The sequence below is a fragment of the Salvelinus sp. IW2-2015 genome, linkage group LG4q.1:29, assembly GCF_002910315.2.
Source record: "Salvelinus sp. IW2-2015 linkage group LG4q.1:29, ASM291031v2, whole genome shotgun sequence".
NCBI classification, from domain to species: Eukaryota; Metazoa; Chordata; class Actinopteri; order Salmoniformes; family Salmonidae; genus Salvelinus; species Salvelinus sp. IW2-2015.
Window position 1 is genome coordinate 12,978,002 of NC_036842.1, and position 20,224 is coordinate 12,998,225.

At 41.8% G+C, this 20,224-nt stretch overlaps 1 protein-coding gene across 1 annotated transcript in view; it reads right to left on the minus strand.

Moving 5' to 3' along the window:
- lrrc75bb (leucine rich repeat containing 75Bb) overlaps nt 1-20,224 on the minus strand; it is a 54,956-nt gene that overhangs the window by 10,855 nt on the left and 23,877 nt on the right. Inside the window, exons 2-3 of the mRNA XM_023986173.2 lie at nt 15,321-15,449; nt 11,069-11,181 (exon numbers count right to left, since the gene is read on the minus strand). Of these exons, the coding sequence (XP_023841941.2) occupies nt 11,069-11,181; nt 15,321-15,449 (242 nt within the window). The remainder of the gene's footprint in view (nt 1-11,068; nt 11,182-15,320; nt 15,450-20,224) is intronic.

Here is a 20,224-nt window from a genome sequence, read left to right on the forward strand (position 1 = left end):
TGAATGGTCTGGGTATCTGTATTATACATGATGAATGGTCTGGGTATCTGTATTATACATGATGAATGGTCTGGGTATCTGTATTATACATGATGGATGGTCTAGGTTGGCTGAGCCTTGCGAGAACCAGGGCTTTCTGCTAACTAATCTATTCTTTCAACACCAAACCAGGTGTGGAATTCTCTCATTGTGCTGTATGTTATTCTTTCTTTCAGTCTGTGTTATGTTGTTACGCTCGTCGTCGGATGATAAATGACCGGACCAAGGTGCAGCGTGGTAGGCGTACATTCTCTCTTTATTTGAAAACGTAACACCGGGAAAAATCAATGAACACAAACCGAACGTAAAGCTAGTCGTGCCTAAAGCAACAAAACAAAGACAAGATCCCACAAAACCCAAAAGGAAACTGACAACTTATATCTGATTCCCAATCAGAGACAATGATAGACAGCTGCCTCTGATTGGGAATCAAACACACCAACATAGAAACAGAAAACCTAGAATGCCCACCCTAATCATACCCTGACCTAACCAAAGAGAGAAATAAAAAGGCTCTCTAAGGTCAGGGCGTGACACATGTCTATTGACGAGATAGGACACAGATTCCCAGGCCTGGGTGGTTTAAAAAGGGGACACCACAGAGAAGCTTTTCAGAGTGAAAATATTTGACAACATTTTAGTAGTGCTGCTGGGCCCGTTGCACAAATGGATGTGCATGCAGTGATTCAGAACTTTGCCACAGGGCCTTGGAAGCTAACATCCAGCAACACGTTTGGTTGGAGCCAAGCTATCATTCCGATTGGGCACGCATACAAACATACACACACAGGCTTTCACCCCTAAACCCACGGCTAAGTAAGCCTCTTCCAACAGCCTCTGAAGGAGTCCTCTCCTCCCACCAACCCTTCATGATCCAGCTCTATGAGACCCCCCAGACTTCTCCACAGGTGCAGCACAGAGAAGGGCACTGAGGTCTCAGAGGGAGGAGAGGAGCAGACTGTATCAGTGCCAACCAACGCCTCCTTCCCTCTACTAATCCGCCAAGCAGCCACTTCTCATGGGCCCTCCTGACACCAGCACGCCACCGGGTTCCCCTAACACAGGCTGGAGTGGCAGCTCAGCGCAGTGTGCAATGACACGCACCACAACACAACAACGTGAGGGTACAGAACACAACATGAAGGAACACACGTACAATAACACAATTCAAGGTAAAGCAAAGCCCTGAACTATAAACCGTAATAACCTTTCTCCCAGACTCGCTGTTTCCCTCGCTCTCCTACCTAATAGGATCTACTGTATCTGTACTAAGTTCAAAGTTTTTTTTTTTCATTGAATGTATGAAGTGAATCATTAATAAAGTTAATCATTGACAGTTGCTTACTCAGTATCTAGAGCTACAGGTGTTAAGACATATCTCTGTGAGCATGTATTCTACACTCTTAGAAAATCTTGTGCTATCTATAACATAAAAGGGTTGTTTGGCTGTCCCCATGTAGAACCCTTTCCACAGAGTGTTCTTCATGGAACCCAAAATAGTTCATCCTGGAACCAAAAAGGGTTATCCTATGGGGACAGCCAAAGAGCCCCTTTAGAACCCTTTTTTTCTAAGAGTGTATGAAAAAACAAAAACTATTCCAGAAGTACACTATTTGCCATGTTTTCAGTTTCCATGGAAAAGGGTTTGCGTTACATAACTGTAACTGGACACCAGGAAGAGTAGCTGCTGCTTTATCCTGATAAAATACTGAATACTAAATCATGGAAGACTGTGCCCCTGTCTGCAATGTCAAGGCCCGATTATGAAACCAACATTAAAGTGCAGTGTTCCAAAGGAACACAGTGGTGCTTGATGGTAGTTGGGAGGCAAAAGGGATTTGCTCTATGTAAAAGTCAGACCAGGCAGCAACAAAAATGCTCTTTGATTCATTCTTCAGGTTCTCTCCCTCCATATTTTCCTGTAATCCCCAATGTTTTTTTACGCAAGGCCCAAATCAAAAGCTCTAATATCAGATCAATATGTTTTCACAGATATAATCAATGGATCAAAACCACAGAGAATGTGGATATCCTAATTTAGAATTTGGCTAACAGAGCAAAAATGCTGCCTACTGGTATTAAGGTAATCAAGGTCATTCTTGCAGGTACATGTGGTGTGGGAGAGCCCTACCACTCAGAGGGGAGTATGTGGTGTAGCTGTCTCCCACACTATCTCCAGAGGTAGTGTGGGAGACATCTCTTCAAGAGAGATTTGAATCTAGATCTGTCTCTTTAGACTACACAAGTATCTCTCCTGGACCTAGTTTGTGTCGTCAAAGAAGTGTAGTGTAAAGAGGCCCTACGATGCTGGGCTCATTGGGAAATGTGCCATTCATTATGGATAAGGACCATGGATGACTCCTTAAGTTTCTCTACAAGGTGGAGGCTAGACATTTTAACCATTATTTTACCAGGTAAGTTGACTGAGAAAACATTCTCATTTACAGCAATGACCTGGGGAATAGTTACAGCGGAAAATGCAAACTGGGGATGATTAGGTGACCATGATGGTATGAAGGCCAGATTGGGAATTTAGCAAGGACACCAGGGTTAACACCTCTACTCTTACGATAAGTGCCATGGGCGTTTTAGTGACCATAGAGAGGCAGGACACCTGTTTAACTTCCCATCCAGAAGGCAGCACCCTACACAGGGCAATGGGATATTTTTTTAGACCAGAGGAAAGCGTGCTTCCTACTGGCCCTCCAACACCACTTCCAGTAGCATCTGGTCTCCCATCCAGGGACCAAACCTGCTTAGCTTCAGAAGCAAGCCAGCAGTGGGATGCAGGGTGGTATGCTGCTGGCAAAGAACAATGAGAGATTGATTGGATTACCTAGAGTATACAAGAAACTAGACCGACTACTTAATCTATGAGAGGAGGAGACTTTTATACTCGATCAAATGGGTAGGGGAGGGACAACATGAGGCAATGTTCACAGATAAGGTACTTACAATGACATACCACTCTGTGACCTGCTAAGACATTTCCCTTTTTCATTCTCTATTTCATTCTAAGTAAGCATTTCACTCGACTCTAAAAGGAAGCCTATATTTAGATGTATATTTTCCTCCCACATGTTGTTTACTCATTTCACCTCCTTTTCTCACCTTGAACATGTCTCTCAGGTTATTAAAGGGTCAGGAGGGATGAGTCAGAGTTGTCATGCCCTTTTTGTAGAGAGACCTCAGGGGATGCCTGCCGAGACTCTCTGGAAATAGCTTAAACACATTGAAACAGCTGACACCGGGAAAACAGGCAGATGAGTGATGTAAATAAATAAATGAAGGAGAAGTGCTTCAGTATCATGAACAACTTTGTCCTAGACTCACAAGTCTACTGGAGTCACTGAACAATGGTAGTGACACAACAGGTAGCAATAGAATGACAGAACGCTGTTGTGCTCCTGAGCAGGGTAGCTAATTAACCTGAACTGCCTGAGTAAACCAACGTCAACTTGTATACAATACTGCATGCTTAGCTGAACAAGCAAGCCAATGAAAAGCATACTACAATGTCCTTGTGAGTGTATGAGTGAATTCAAGGGACAAAAATAGGCAAGAAATAGGCAAGAAAGACCAAGACCAAGTTACATTGCTTGGGATGTGCAAAAGTAACCTTGGCAGTATCTTTTTTTTCGCACTGTATCAAGTCATTTCACACCTTTGGATCAGTGTGAAATTGATAGTCAATCAAACGGGGCTTGACACGTGCTGAGTTGACTGAAACCCTACCTACTCCACCTGACTTGGATAAACCTGTTACCTCGTGTCACAGCCAGAGTGTATGTGGAAGTGTCTAGATGTGTGGGTGTGTCTGTGCAAAGGTTTGTGTGTGCAAAGGTAAGAGTGCCAGCAGTGTGCTAGGGATAGCAGTGAGGAACAGGCTGTCAAATGCGTGGTTGGTACTATATGTAACCTAATCGTCTGATTCTGTAGCCTGTGTCTGGGTCAGATATCAGAGCCCCTGGTGGACAGCCTCACGTGTAGCAGAAAGATGGAGTCAGAGTGGATATATTCACCCACATGCACAGCTGATAAGACCTGTGTGAGGTCAGTACAGGTGCATCAAAGCTGGGACCGAGAGACTGAAAAACAGCTTCTATCTCAAGGCCATCAGACTGCTAAACAGCCACCACTAACTCAGAGAGGCTGCTTAGTGATATCACTAGCCACTTTAAACAGTGCCACTATAATAGTGTTAACATATCTAACATTACTCATCTCATATGTATATACTGTACCTTATATCATCTATTGCACCTACCCTATGCCGCTCGGCCATCGCTCATCCATATATTTATACAGTTGAAGTCGGAAGTTTACATAACCCTTAGCCAAATACATTTCAACTCAGTTTTTCACAATTCCTGACATTTAATCCTAGTAAAAATTCCCTGTCTTAGGTCAGTTAGGATCACCACTTTATTTGAATGTGAAATGTCAGAATAATAGTAGAGAGAATGATTTATTTCAGCTTTTATTTCTTTCATCACATTCCCAGTGGGTCAGAAGTTTACATACACTCAATTAGTATTTGGTAGCATTGCCTTTAAATTGTTTAACTTGGGTCAAACATTTCGGGTAGCCTTCCACAAGCTTCCCACAATAAGTTGGGTGAATTTTGGCCCATTTCTCCTGACAGAGCTGGTGTAACAGAGTCAGGTTTGTAGGCCTCCTTGCTCGCACACGCCCTTTCAGTTCTGCCCACAAATGTTCTATAGGATTGAGGTCAGGGTTTTGTGATGACCACTCCAATACCTTGGCTTTTTTGTCCTTAAGTCATTTTGCCACATCTTTGGAGGTACATCCACAGGTACACCTCCAATTTACTCAAATATGTAAATTAGCCTATCAGAAGCTTCTAAAGCTATGACATAATTTTCTGGAATTTTCCAAGCTGTTTAAAGGCACAGTCAACTTAGTGTATGTAAACTTCTGACCCACTGGAATTGTGACACAGTGAATTATAAGTGAAATGATCTGTCCGTAAACAATTGTTGGAAAAATGACTTGTGTCATGCACACAGTAGATGCCCTAACCGACTTGCCAAAACTATAGTTTGTTAACAAGAAATTTGTGGAATGGTTGAAAAACAAGTTTTAATGACTCCAACCGAAGTGTATGTAAACTTCCGACTTCAACTGTACGTACATATTCTTATTCCATCCCTTTAGATTTGTGTGTATTAGGTAGTTGTTCGATTACTTGTTAGACATTACTGCACTGTCGGAACTAGAAGCACAAGCATTTCGCTACACTCACATTAACATTTGCTAACCATGTGTATGTGACCAATACAATTTGATTTGATTTGCTAACAGCCCAACAGCCATAAAAGCACTGAACGCCAGTATCTTACTCTTTTAACCATTGATCTAAAGCTAATAATGCTTTCTATTGAGCTGCTTGGATAACCGTTGACCCATGCAGCTGATAATGCTTCTGAATGATGAGTTTAGTATGAGTGTAGTACCATATAAAGGGATAAAAATAAGTATCAATTGGGTTAGAAGTAGAAGTAGTATTTATTTACTGAGCATGCACACACAGCATAGAGCATTTAACTCATATCCACTGACTTCCTTTATAACTTCAAACCCTCATCAGCTAGTACTGTGCAATGCGTTTATTACTACATGGGGAATGTTGTCTTACGGTATCCACTAAATTGGCTGCAGGCAGGGCTTCTTCCTATTTTTACTGAGCTAGATTCATCACTGGATGTCGTTATTAAGACCTCAGATGACGGCGTCAGTGATTGCCTGGAAGTAAAGATAAGTAATGAAATAACATCTGCTATATGAGCGAATTCTCCTCCGATTGTGCTGTAAAAAGCAATTTCAGGGTATTAAAGAATATGGAGTTGATTAATTTGAAATCCAATGCAAATGTAGAAAACTTTATAAACATGTTCAGGGAGACTCAGTCATTTATTATAAGGAGGACACTATAACATGCTATTGCGGACACTAATCAAATAGACTTTCAACTCTCCTGGGACACGATTCCAAACAATAAAGGACAAAATGGCTCTGTACCTTACACAGTGCTCTAGGACTGAGCTGACTGAAATAATACATTTTATGCATGAGCTCTGAAACGAATACAATGGATTCTATTCCATCTCTTCTGTGAAAATAATGACATTTTCTGTGGCTGGAAAGCAGGCTATTGCACATGTAATAAGTATTTTCTTTCCTATACATGAGAGAACAGATCTATAGCTGTAACCTATTTACTGTAAGACGAGGTGGGAGGAATGAAAGAAACACAGGGGTTCTAATGGGTAACCTTGTAGTGCCCCCCTCCCTTCTCCCACCCACCCACCCTCTCTCTTTCTTTCCCTCCCTCATCTCTCTCTCTATGACAGAAGGTTTTCCCTAGAGCCCCAGCTCAGACCTACTCTGTTCTCTCTGTGAGGAAACTGTTGAACAAAATGGACTCTTAAAAGAAAGAAAAAAATCGATGTGCGAAAAAGGATTTTAAAATAGGACCAACCTGAGAGGGAGCGAGAGAGAGGGAGCGTGAGAGAAACAGAGAGAGAGAGAGAGCGAGAGAGAGAGAGATAAAGAGGATAAAAGGGGAAGATTACTCAAAATCATAAAGACATCAATTGAGGAAAAGCATCACTTTATGTAAAGTATACCCATTATCAAACATTGTTAAATACCTATTATCATTGAAACAGTGAAACCATTATGAATTCTAAATGCTACTAGTATATTCACAGCACAAACTCTTTCAAAGTCTTCTGAGATTTTTCATTAAGCCTGGAAATGTACTTGAATAGAAATGGGTTGACGGCAGGGTGGCGCCGGCAGCATTTTCATTTACCGCACACTTGAGAAATGTACCGGACCCATATGCATTCGGTGCGTAACCTGATTAGGGCGTCCATCCAGGGTGCTCAGAATAACAGAAATCACATTTTGATTATGGTAATTCATATGAACAGGACATACAAGTCGAGGATGCAACGATGTGCGATACTTCTTACCGAATTCTGATGTACACTTTGAAGACGTTAGAATTCCTTTCCACATTTACTTCCCCCCAGCCAACAAGATGAGTAATGAACAGCAAAATCACTAGCGTATGTCAATCTACTATCCCCCATAGAACAAAATCGACCTATTCTATTGGTCAGTTTGTGGAGAAAGAAATAGCCTATTCCAAACAGACTCTGGAACAGTTGTGGGACGATAGAGCCCAAATTCATACAACCAGTGGGCCTAGGTTACATATTAAATATTAAAAAGCAAAAAATCTGATGCAACAGATCAGAAAATTTAGCTTAAAATGTTGATCAATTATTCTTTCTTCACATTATAGCTAAGCGCAGCGATGCACACTGCAATGTTTGTTCCATAATGCAATTAGCGGGAAAACACTGTTTTAAAAAGGGCACCGTGCATGTGGTTTCATGTGACAGAGATATCATTTAGAAAGAGGGGAGATCTAATATGCAACAACTAGCATGGGTTGCTAATAGGACTAGTATTGTGCCTTTGGCTACAAGACAATGAAAGAAAGTTGATATTAAATCATTGTCCACGGATATGGTAAGACTTTGGCTAGGTTATTTGAAAGCAAGGTAAGACATGCCTCATAATAAACTCAGCAAAAAAAGAAACGTCCTCTCACTGTCAACTGCGTTAATTTTCAAGAAACGTAACATGTGTAAATATTTGTATGAACATAACAAGATTCAACAACTGAGACATAAACTGAACAAGTTCCACAGACATGTGACTAACAGAAATTGAATAATGTGTCCCTGAACAAATGGGGGGTCAAAATTAGGTCAAAAGTAACAGTCAGAATCTGGTGTGGCCACCAGCTGCATTAAGTACTCCTCCTCATGGACTGCACCAGATTTGCCAGTTCTTGCTGTGAGATGTTACCCCACTCTTCCACCAAGGCACCTGCATGTTCCCAGACATTTCTGGAAGGAATGGCCCTAGCCCTCACCCTCGGATCCAACAGGTCCCAGATGTACTTAATGGGATTGAGATGGGCGACGTTGTTACCGGTGATGTCTGGTGAGGACCTGCCTTACAACAGGCCTCCAAGCCCTCAGTCCAGCCTCTCTTAGCCTATTGCGGACAGTCTGAGTACTGATGGAGGGATTGTGCGTTCCTGGTGTAACTCGGGCAGTTGTTGTTGCCATCCTGTACCTGTCCCGCAGGTGTGATGCTCGGATGTACTGATCCTGTGCAGATGTTGTTACACGTGGTCTGCCACTGCGAGGACGATCAGCTGTCTGTCCTGTCTCCCTGTAGTGCTGTCTTATGTGTCTCACAGTACAGACATTGCAATTTATTGCCCTGGCCACATCTGCAGTCCTCATGCCTAAGGCATGTTCACACAGATGAGCAGGGACCCTGGGCATCTGTCTTTTGGTGTTTTTCAGAGTCAGTAGAAATGCCTCTTTAGTGTCCTAAGTTTTCATAACTGTGACCTTAATTGCCTACCGTCTGTAAGCTGTTAGTGTCTAACGACCGTTCCACAGGTGCATGTTCATTAATTGTTTATGGTTCATTGAACAAGCATGGGAAACAGTGTTTAAACCCTTTACAATGAAGATCTGTGAAGTTATTTGTATTTTATACTAATTATCTTTGAAAGACAGGGTCCTGAAAAAGGGACGTTTCATTTTTTGCTGAGTTTATGTATTAAAACGATCATGTTTCAAACGATTCAGTATATGTTTTCAAAATGCATACTGCCTCCAGTTCATTGCAAAGTGGTGTGTGAAGCGCTGATGAGGCCTGCCTTCTGTTGCCTGTGCATTTGCTGTTTGAGATTTTCCACTCAAAGGCTCTGTATTTGTATGCTGTACGCATGTGATAAATAAGATACATAACGAATATACTGTACACGTGCCAATTTAATTCCACTAAATTATGCAAATTAACCTATACACCAATAAGCATGACCAGTCAAATGTATTTAAAGTACATTGACTGGTATTTCCATCAATGAATAGGCTAAAAAGCATCATTTCGCAATGAGATTCTTTCTTCTTCTCCCGGACAATTGGTCGCCACCAATTTTATTTATCGGCTTTTGTTTATCGGCTTTTCTATTTTTTTAATCGGTCAAAATGCGGCTATTACCAGCTAACGGAACCCTGGTTGATGGGGTTCCATCGCAGTATGGCTGAGGCTGTCTGGCTGGGTAGTTAGGTAGGGCTGAAGAAGTGAGGAGAGAGTCTGTCTGGCTGGGTAGTTAGTTAGTTAGGGATGAGGCAGTGAGGTGAGAAGCTGCCTGGCTGGGTAGTTAGTGAGGATTGAGGCAGTGAGGAGCGAGCATGTCTGGCTGGGTAGTTAGTTAGGGTTGAAGAAGTGAGGAGAGAGGCTGCCTGGCTGGGTAGTTAGTGAGGATTGAGGCAGTGAGGAGAGAGGCTGTCTTGCTGGGTAATTAGTGAGGATTGAGGCAGTGAGGAGAGAGGGCTGCCTGGCTGGGTAGTTAGTTAGGTTGAAGATGTGAGGAGAGAGGCTGCCTGGCTGGATAGTTAGTTAGGGTTGAAGAAGTGAGAGAGAGGCTGCCTGCTGGATAGTTAGTTAGGTTGAAGAAGTGAGGAGAGAGGCGCCTGGCGGGTAGTTAGTTAGGGTTGAAGAAGTGAGGAGAGAGGCTGCCTGGCTGGGTAGTTAGTGAGGAGCGAGGCAGTGAGGAGCGAGGCTGTCTGGCTGGGTAGTTAGTGAGGGTTGAGGCAGTGAGAAGAGAGGCTGCCTGGCTGGGTAGTTAGTTAGGGTTGAGGCAGTGAGAAGAGAAGCTGCCTGGCTGGGTAGTTAGTGAGGATTGAGGCAGTGAGGAGAGAGGCTGCCTGGCTGGGTAGTTAGTGAGGATTGAGGCAGTGAGGAGAGAGGCTGCCTGGCTGGGTAGTCAGGGTTGAGGCAGTGAGGAGAGAGGCTGCCTGGCTGGGTAATTAGTTAGGGTTGAGGCAGTGAGAAGAGAAGCTGCCTGGCTGGGTAGTTAGTTAGGGTTGAGGTAGTGAGAAGAGAGGCTGTCTGCTAAGAGGGTTGAGGCTATGAGAAGAAGGACAGTTTACAGCGAGGAGCCTGCTGCCAGAGCAGAGTCTGCTAATGAACACAGTGGGAGAGCCAGCCTCGTTATTGTTGACATCTTTTGAAACGTTGCAACAAGGAGACGGGCTAGGAGGTTCGACTGGGGCTGTCAAACATCTCACAAACTAGTTTAATTGCTCAGGGAGATAGAAACACATGAAGATCATTAGATTGTTTCCTTCCTTCTTCCCCTCAAATGCACCTGCTTGGCAATTAGAGCTGGAGAGCATTTGCAGTTCTGTCTATTCTTTACACAGCGTTTCTCCAGCCGAATCTGTCTGATGTTTTATTTCATTAAAACCTTTCTGTTATTCATTATGATTGATTTGTTCATTTATTTCTGGGTGAGATAGGTCTACAGCACCATGGCAGTTGTCAAGCTGTGCAGTGAGGCGACAGTACACTCCCCAAGAAACTGAAACTGACCAAGTGAACATGATATCCTGCCCCAAACAATAGGCTACTACACAGGTCTATATTATAGGACCCCAATACAATAACTTATTAGACTTTGTGGCAGCTGGTGCTGCTGTATAATTATCTAACACAGGGCTCTCCAACCATGTTCCTGGAGAGCTAGGGCACCTGCTTCTACAAATTAGCTGGTTGATAAGCTGAGTCAGGTTCGTTACAAGTGGGGTTGGAATGAAAACTTACAGAAGGGTAGCTCTCCAGGGACAGGGTTGGAGAGCCCTGATCTAGCACATTAAATCTTAGCAGGTATTGTATAGTAAAGCGCCTTAGCCCAATGTCAGGAGTGACTTATCTCTGACACACTGAACACGAGACTGTCTTGTTTTAGAGATGCTAGTGGGTTTAGAAGGTTCTAGGGCATGCGTACCGTATCACTGCTCTGATGTCAGTTTGCTGTTAGCTGTTTATTCGTTTGCATCGGTGTTATGGCAGTAGCTGTCCCGGTGTGTGGATGTGCAAACGGGCAGACGGACGGACTCACCAGGCCTGCGACTTCCTCCTGGGCACGCTCTGTCTCATCCACTTGGAGTGAGGGGTCAGATGGAATATCAGCTGTCTGCAGATCTTGTCGGACGACTTCAGGGTGTCCTTCTCCTGTAATACACACATATACAAAAACCCACAAACCCACACACTTTAATCTCTTTTGCTGGCGGCTACAGCTGAAAAAAGGCCTCAAAAGGTTTCAAAGGGCTTAAAAAGTGTCTGGCTTTCAAATAGAGAAATAATCAAATGACTGCTCTATTTGACTTTCTGAAGTGAATTCATGTAATGAAAACATGCTTATTTTCCTTTCCGACATCATGAACAACTGAATTTGACCCCTTTGTTGAGAATTGGTTCAATATCCCAGGTGATGTACATTGTATATGTATAAAGTACATAACTTTACTAAATCATATCCAATCGAATGACCGTATCCATATTATACAGTGCTGAATATATTGCAAGAGATTGAAAACTCTTAGGAATGTGTTTACAACAAATGCATCTGTTGTTCTGATTTCAAGGTAGTCTTAACCACATTTAGCACAACAGGTAAACTTGTGACTCCATAGAATGAATTTATACATTTAGAAGCCCAAGGCAGAACATATTGGATACACATATTTCAATGGACCATTGTATCACTTACGGCCTTGCAACCCCTATTATGACACATTGAGCTGTGGAGAGGGGGCTGTTTCCTTTGTTCCTAGAATGTTGGTTTAAAAGGTAGTTATTTATAATTGTCTGATCCCCTTCACTTATCACTCTACAAACAATCCAACCTTTTGACTGCTTTCACCAAATGATCTCAAGGCTCTTCTCATTTGTCCATTCAACATGGTTGCCTCGAGCATTTTATACATAAAAATATGCTTTAGCATCTCTGTCAGTCTCCCTCTCTTTTCCTCCTTGGTCTCGCTCCAGCTCTTGCTCCCTCTCCCCCCCCCCCTCCTTTCTCTCTCTCTTGCTCTCCCTTCCTCTGTCAAAGACTTTAAACGGATTGGGTTGAGCAGAGCAGGGTAAATCTAATTAATGGTACAACACAACAACAAGAAAGAGGCAATGCAGCAAAAGAGAAAAAAGACAGGGGCAATTTACTTCAGGCGATTAACTATTCCCACTCCTCCCACTCTGTGTGGCACAAAACATGCCTCATACACTTCCAACCTTCCAGCGTTTCGTTTCAGGCAATGAAATGACAGTGAGAACACCATTACAGTATTTGTTATGTTAAATCTTAGTGGGAAAGGGGTTAACTGAATGGAAGTAGTCTTAGACGAGCTATTGACTCTAATCTGGAAATAACATGTTCTTCTCTTTGATGTGAATTTGGGCATTGTCAACATGGAATCTGTTTAACATTGTTCAAAACATGTTTTTCACTCAAATTCAACACGATTCTGAATATTCATAGACTTAGACGACCACAGGGCTCTTGAGTTAGATATACAGTTCTATAGTTGAATGCACAATAATAGTAATGAAGCAGTGAAGCGTTTTGATGAGTTGTTGTTTGCATTTGATTGTCAATCCCTTGAAGCATAGAGGTAGAGGAAGAACCGTGACTGGACCTGCAGCTGAGGCCCTGAGGCACAGCAGACCAACTCACTAAATCGCTGTCACATTTCACTAACCCTACCAAGTCACCACCCCCTAGGCATACCACGTCATTTCAAGATAATTATGTCATTTTTTGGTCGAGACGTTCATCAATGAGACTACAACCTATATTCACCCACTCAAAAAGACAGCCAAAAGTTTGTTGAATTTCCAATGTGTTATCACTGCACTTTCAACCATTTAAAAGCACAGCAAAGTTCAAATCAGATATTTTGTTTATTTATACAACAGCTTAATGTGTTATCACTGTGCTTCATCTAATAGCACAACCAAATGACCTGGATTGCAGTTGAGATTACATGTGATCAATGCCGTTCCAGATTCTGTGCAGATTATTACAGCAATTGTGAAGATCTCCATAGACCTGCAATATCCTATGCATGCTGTCTTGAATATGCACGTCTTATATGATTACATAAGAAGAAATGTATAGTAATCTCAAAATGTGACCATGGATGTGTGACTTATTTTAAGGTTGAATGTTCCATTAGTTTGTGTTTGGTTGACAACGCAACATTTCAACATCATGTCTCCATCTCAACCAAAAATCTAAGTTAAAGAATATAAATACATCTAATGAAATCAAACTTTAAATGCACTTTAAAATCAAGTTTGATTTGAATGACTTCTATTATTTAACTTAGATATTTGGTTGAGATGGAGACATGAATCCAACATATCAATTATGAATTTGTAGACAAACTGGAATTAAAGCCAGACTAAGTCAGTGGAACAGATGGAACTATCCAAGCAGAAGATACATCTCCTTCAAATGTTGATGTTTGGTTGCGTTGACAACCGAACACAATTCAATATCACTGAATATCATAACATTTGAAATCAGGGGTTTAAACCATAGGTCTATTGTATTGTTTTTTTGTGTTGAATTCTGGGTTGAATTGAACAATAGCTGTTGATGACTTTGCAAATGCTATATAGGCCTAAATAGCATCATTGATGTTATATGAGTGATAAAGGGCGCTTTCACACATCCCCTTATGATCTGTTTCCTGGACCGTTTGGTACCCTGATCCACGCTATAGAGCATGTGTGAAACGCAAACGAATCCTGGACCTGCGTGAGTAGTGGGTCCAAGATCCAGGACAAAAGTAGCAGGTATTGCGACATGGCAGGGCGAGTCGCGTGGAACTTTTTTGCCCGTTGTAAACAAGATAGCTCAATAACGTCATGTAGAATTTGCGTCTTGCTAATCAAACCCTGAAATGGTTAACGTATACTGTAGAATTCTCACAAACGCTCCAGGAAACCAAACCAGGGTATCAAATTTCATATGTGAAAACGCACATTTCATCACATTTCATTTGACCTGGTTAAAACCCTGGATGGGAGACCAAAGGGTAGCTGTAGATAGATCAATTCTCCAGCAGGAGGTAATGCTGAGCTTATTCTTTTTTTCTTCTGATAGTGGATTTAATGTTGAACATCTCACGTTGTTTTAAAGGTACAAATGTAACATATTTTATACAAGGTTGTCTATGTTAAAATTTGGTTACCATGATGACACATAGATTCCATGTCATTATACGTTGACAAATTACGTTGCATCAACGTTGATTCAACCAATTTGTTCCCAGTGGGAAGCCAGGCGGTCACAGCGGAGAACACCCCTGCCAACCCCTCATGACCCACTCACCACCCCAAAAATACAAAAATCCAATACACACCACCATAGGTATGCTGCCCTTATTGAAAGATCTGATTTCAAAGTAGCCTTTTTTCAAAAGTATTTTTCATAATCTGTTAAAGTGAAGAAGTGCTTCATAGTTCAACTTTTCTATCTACTGTATTTCACAATGTGTTGCTAGATCTCTCTGGGCACCAGTTTAAACAAGATGAGCCTATTAGCTGGGCACAGCTGTCTGTCTTTGTTATTATTGGAAAGTGTGCCCCTTCCCTGCATATTCTTCTGGGAAGCCATTTATTGGGAAAAGAGCTTATCAAAAGATGCCTGGTACATCTTTAAAGCAAGGGAAAGGTCAACCACATCAATCTGAGAGATTCAAGCTCCCAGCAAATTCATTTAGACTAGAAGATGATGAAAACAAAGTATTTTAGGAAAGAGCAAACACTTCTGGCCGAAAACTATATGAGCTATTGTCTGCTTAATTTTTTCCTGGCAGTAAAGTCATTATTTTAGATCAATTGTCCACTATTACCTGTTTTCATGCAAGTGAATACTGAATAAAAAGTAACAAGAAACAGAAGATACTGTGTTGTAAGTTGTGTACGTTGTTGAAATGACACCACACTGTGACTGACCTACTTCTGGCCATTAGTTATAAATAGGTGCCCATGTCTCCGGCACCCCAAGAGTGAACACGTGCACACACACAGGCATCGTTTAGAGCCTAATCATAACGACTGTATGGATACTGGCAGCAGTTGGAAGGCTGGAACCAAACCAACTGGCCTAGCAGTCACATTTCGAAAAGACTGACCGTCATGTACTTGCTCTTGAATTGACCCTTGCAGCTGTGGATTCCTAAACGTTCTATTTTCTGTGCCTGATCTCATTTGATGTTCCCTGACAACAGCACGGCTGAGGAGGTCGAGACAAATAGACAGACAGACAGATGAACAGCCAGACGGTACGACGGGCTTACCCTCTTTGGGCACTGCATGTCTTTGGCCAGGCTGAGCAGGAGCTCATGGGAGATCGGATCCACCAGGTTGAGAAAGGCTGCGTTCTTATAGAGGATATCATTAAGGGATGTTCCCTGGAGTCCCAAGTCCTGTGGGAACACAGAGAAGGAGAGAGGAATCAATCATTGGTGTTTCCTTTCAATCATTCCAAAGTCCAACAGAGTGTGAATTTCAATATTTTTAAAGTGAAAGTCATGCATTCAACTGCCATGACATGGACTGCTTAATGGTAACAGATTGTCAATGTATTTACATAATCATTTCATCATCCACTTGCCTCATGATGTTCACTTATCAAGCTGAGGATTTTACAGTAAGAGTGTCACATGGGACAAGGCACAGGGAGGGCTGGGGTGTGGCATGAGAGGTATGTGGGGTTAATAAAGCAGGACAATTTCTCCCCAAATAAAATTTCAACAGATACATAACTAAAGTGATGTGCTGTACCGTCATTCACCCCTAAAGCCCTGGGTCTTTACACATACTGCACTGAACACACTCCAGTTATCTAAGAACAACCTCTAAAAACACCACGCAGGCACTTAGAGAGAAATGGTTCAAGTCTACAGAACTCCAGTTCCTCACCGTCTTCTCTGGAATTCAAATGGCAGGCGGGTGTGATGTGCAGACTGGTTTAATAAAATGAGGAAAGAGAAAACATCCCCAGAGGTTGTTCTTACTAGTATAATCTGCAGGGTGGCTGCTACTTGCAGTGACAGTGTAAATATATTGAGGCAAAGGAATCTGCAACTTCAGGTAATGCTCTGAGGGCTGCTGCTGGTGAGGGATGTCATCGGGAACCCGAGTTTGAGATGTAACGCTTTGAGACACATCAAAGGGTCTTCGACGTAGCCCTCACCCACCTGCCCTACCGAGGAGGATGACATCAACCAAACAGACACAGCAAGTCCTGAAACAAATGAGCTGAAACCGCAGGCAATATGTGAAGGAGAGGACAAAAACAAAACATCCACCACAATGAAAGGTTAAGGCGGAGTAGAGCAGAGGACAAAAACAAAACATCCACCACAATGAAAGGTTAAGGCGGAGTAGAGCAGAGGAAAAAACAAAACATCCACCACAATGAAAGGTTAAGGCGGAGTAGAGCAGAGGACAAAAACAAAACATCCACCACAATGAAAGGTTAAGGCGGAGTAGAGCAAAGGACAAAAACAAAACATCCACCACAATGAAAGGTTAAGGCGGAGTAGAGCAGAGGACAAAAACGAAATTTGGAAAATATTTATCCTCCTCTTGCTTATAACTTGGTTTACTAATGTGTTCAGCATCAAATATGGGGGCTATATAATATCAAGAAAAATTATACAAAATATTATTTTCTCCTCTTCTTTTCTACAGTACGTGCAAAGCTGCTGTAAATCTGTTTACTTGCTAGACTGTTTACTTGCTGGACATGCAATGTGAAGATAGTATCAGGCGAGGGCATAGCGCTATACATGTAAACTGCTGCAAAGAGGCTGTATAGGAGGAGGCTGGGGACTCATGCTATGTTAAGCAAAACCTACAGTCTGACAGGCCAAACACTGAAGGCTACAGTGAAAGCTCTGAGGCAAATTCCCATCAGCACTTTCTACTCCTCCTCCAGCTTTCTGGCTGATTTATTACACTTGAGCTCTCTGGGATTCCCTGACTCCGGGCCATTCTCCAGTGCTCCCTTTATGACAGGGAAACATACCCCAACAAAATACAGTAAACAAGTCCCAAACAACAACAGCATAGAGATAGGCCTATATAGTAGATCATTTTCAAATTAGTATGTTGAAAATGTGTTCAATCATCAAGTAGGTCAACTATGACCAATTTTGTGTAATATTGGAAGAACCCCAGCACAGCCTTGAAGAAAATGCCATGGTTCTAAATCTATTACGGTAGGTATGTTTTTTCTCTGGGTTCACAGTAAACAACATTGTGTGATGTCTGCATTGGTGTGGCGGCTCAACACTGCATGGGTTAATTTGACAGAATAACTGACGTGCCACTGCGTCTCTCATGTTCCACCATCTCTGTGTGAAGGGTGTTTCATTTTGTCACTGACAGTGTGTCTGCGTTGATGTCTCTGCATGAAAGTTGTCTTCAGATCACTCCACAAAGCCTGCTCCGTAGGCTGCCTGCATATCTAATATGATTGCTGTCTTTTCAACCAAGAATTGAGTGCTGAGAGTTTGGAATTTGAGAACACCCATCCTACATCCACAGCTCATTAGGAACCTATTAAAACGTATTGGATAGAGCCCCACAACCAGTCCCGGAGTCTGTTGCCTGCTTTGAGTTTTCTTTGACAATTTGACAAGTGGGATTATTAGACATAATAATCCTCTAAAATTGCTCACATCTAACACTTGCCTTTCAAAAACGACGAATAAAAGGGAATAACAACATAAAACACTGTGACACTTTCTGTGTTCTGAAAGAGTACATTTTCATACACCCAAGTCTTTAATTGTGGATGAATGGCAGAAGGCTACCAAATAAACATAAAACAAGCACTGACAGATCATTAGAGCAAGGAATTAAATGTAACTGATTGTGGTGAAACATAGAAGAGAGCAAGAGTCGTAATCTCCACACCAGTCCAATTTGGCCTCCATATGAGAGATGTATAATATAGACATTTAATATCCAGTGCATTCGGAAAGTAGTCAGACGACTTGACTTTTTCCACAATTTGTTACTTACAGCCTTATTTTTAAATGTATTAAATTATATTTTCTCCCTCATCAATCTACACACAATACGCCATAATGACAAAGCTAAACAGGTTTTTAGAAATGTAATCAAAATAATAAAAAACAACAACTGAAATATCTAATTTGTGACTCGTTTCAGGAAACTAGGGACGTCACGACTTCACAGGAGCACCATTTGAACGTAAACTTTTTTTAAAATTTGAAATGCGTTTTTTGGCAGAAATGCCTTCTGGAACATGTGAACTATCATGTTCCTTAATAACAAACTTGTATGCCATCTGTAAATACGTGGGAAAAAAAGTTAAATTACGAACCTAGATGGGTTAGCCACAGAAAAACAAGCCTAGATGGGTTAGCTACAGAAAAAGACAGCAACCTTTCCGCTAGCCATGATTGGCTGAGATAATGAGTGGGCTGGACATGCGAGAGATGAGTTTGGATTGGTCTGCCATGTAGAGAGCTCCTGTCTAAAACACAAGCTGCTCAGTATGTGGAGGTAATCCTTTAAAATGCTGATTTTTTGAAAGATATCACGTAGTACAACTGCATAAGTGTTGCTCTTCACTTTCTGGAGGACTGAGTTTTGAAATCAGTGGAATTAGAGTATGATAGCTAAGGAGATGGAGAAAATTCTGGCGTTTGATTTGCAAATATGCAGACAGTGTCGAAAAGAGATCACACAGAAGGCTGTTGTATAAAACACCTGTCTCCAGATTACATCTTCAAACTAAGGGCAACCATGGCATCCATGATAGAGAGGGAGAAGTGTCCATTCATGCATATGGGTAAGATAGTGTAGCTAGCTACATTTTCAGATATTACACATTTCAAATTTTGTCAGAAAGTGTTTTAATTTCAAGTTAAAGTGTATTGTTAGTTAGCTAGCTAATTTTAGCTGGCTGGCTAGCTATCTAATGTTACGTGTAAGATCTGTGTAGTAATATTATTCATATCTCAGAGCCATTTGCATTGCTAGTTATAGCCTAATGTTAGCTAGCTAACATTGAACCCGGGTAGGTTAGCTACCTGCAGATTCATGCAGGGTAGTCACGTTATGAGTTGGGATTATGGTTCACTGTTTAGCTAGCTAGCTACATGTCTAAACAAAAGACTCCACTATGCAAGTAACTATTTCAATAGAATGTTTATGATGTCACTGCGACAACTGTCGATAGCTGTAGCTGGTCAATTCTGGCTATCTACTCCGATTTCAGAGCACTCTCGTCTGATTGTGCCAGAGCGCAGAATAATTGACACATTTACGAACGCTCAACACCCGTTGAATATGGCCGGTGTCCGTAAAAGTTGGCAAAAAAGCGTAATTAAATTGTTGCCAGCAGCACAGTTGCAGTCACCAACGCTCTGGATAACATAAAAACAGCCAAACCAGCTCTGCTAGGGCGAGTAAAATGGTGCGCTGTTCTCTCATTTGTGTCTGGAAATAGGTAGCAAGCTAGCCAACGTTAGCCAGTTAGCTTGGGTGCTTGACTGCTGTTAGGTCAGAATGCTCAAATCAACCTTACTCCTAGGCCAGAGTGTCCAGTGTGCGCTCTGAACGCTCTGAGAGCGAAACACACTGAATTTAGGAACAGACAATCTGACATCACTCTGAGTTTACGAATGGCCAGCGCACACTCTGGCACTCCAGGTCAAATTTACAAACGGTGTGTATATACATAGTATAAACCAGCCTTTAGTCTTGAAATCTTTGGTTGTTTAGTACATGGCCTCACATGTGAATCCTTGAAGAGATGGGTGGGGCTAAAGCTTAAGAGGGTGTGAACGATGATGAATGGGTGTAGACAAAGAAGAGCTCTCCAGTAGGTACCAAAAGACCCATGTTCTTAAAAGAGAGGTTACAAATGTGTCAACTTTCAAAGCAGAATTACTTTCCCATTGTTCCTCAACTGTAGTGTATGATATACAGTATGTAAATAAGGTATTTCTGTATTTTTATTTGTAATAAATGTGCAAACATTTCAAAAAAACTGTTTTCACTTTGTCATTATGGGGTATTGTGTGTAGATTGATCATGAAAAAACGTAATTCATAAAATTTTAGAATAAGGCTGTAACATAACAAAATGTGAATAATTTCCGAATGCACTGTACATATGTATAATACATGATTAGTAGGTAGCCTATTCCTTAACATCT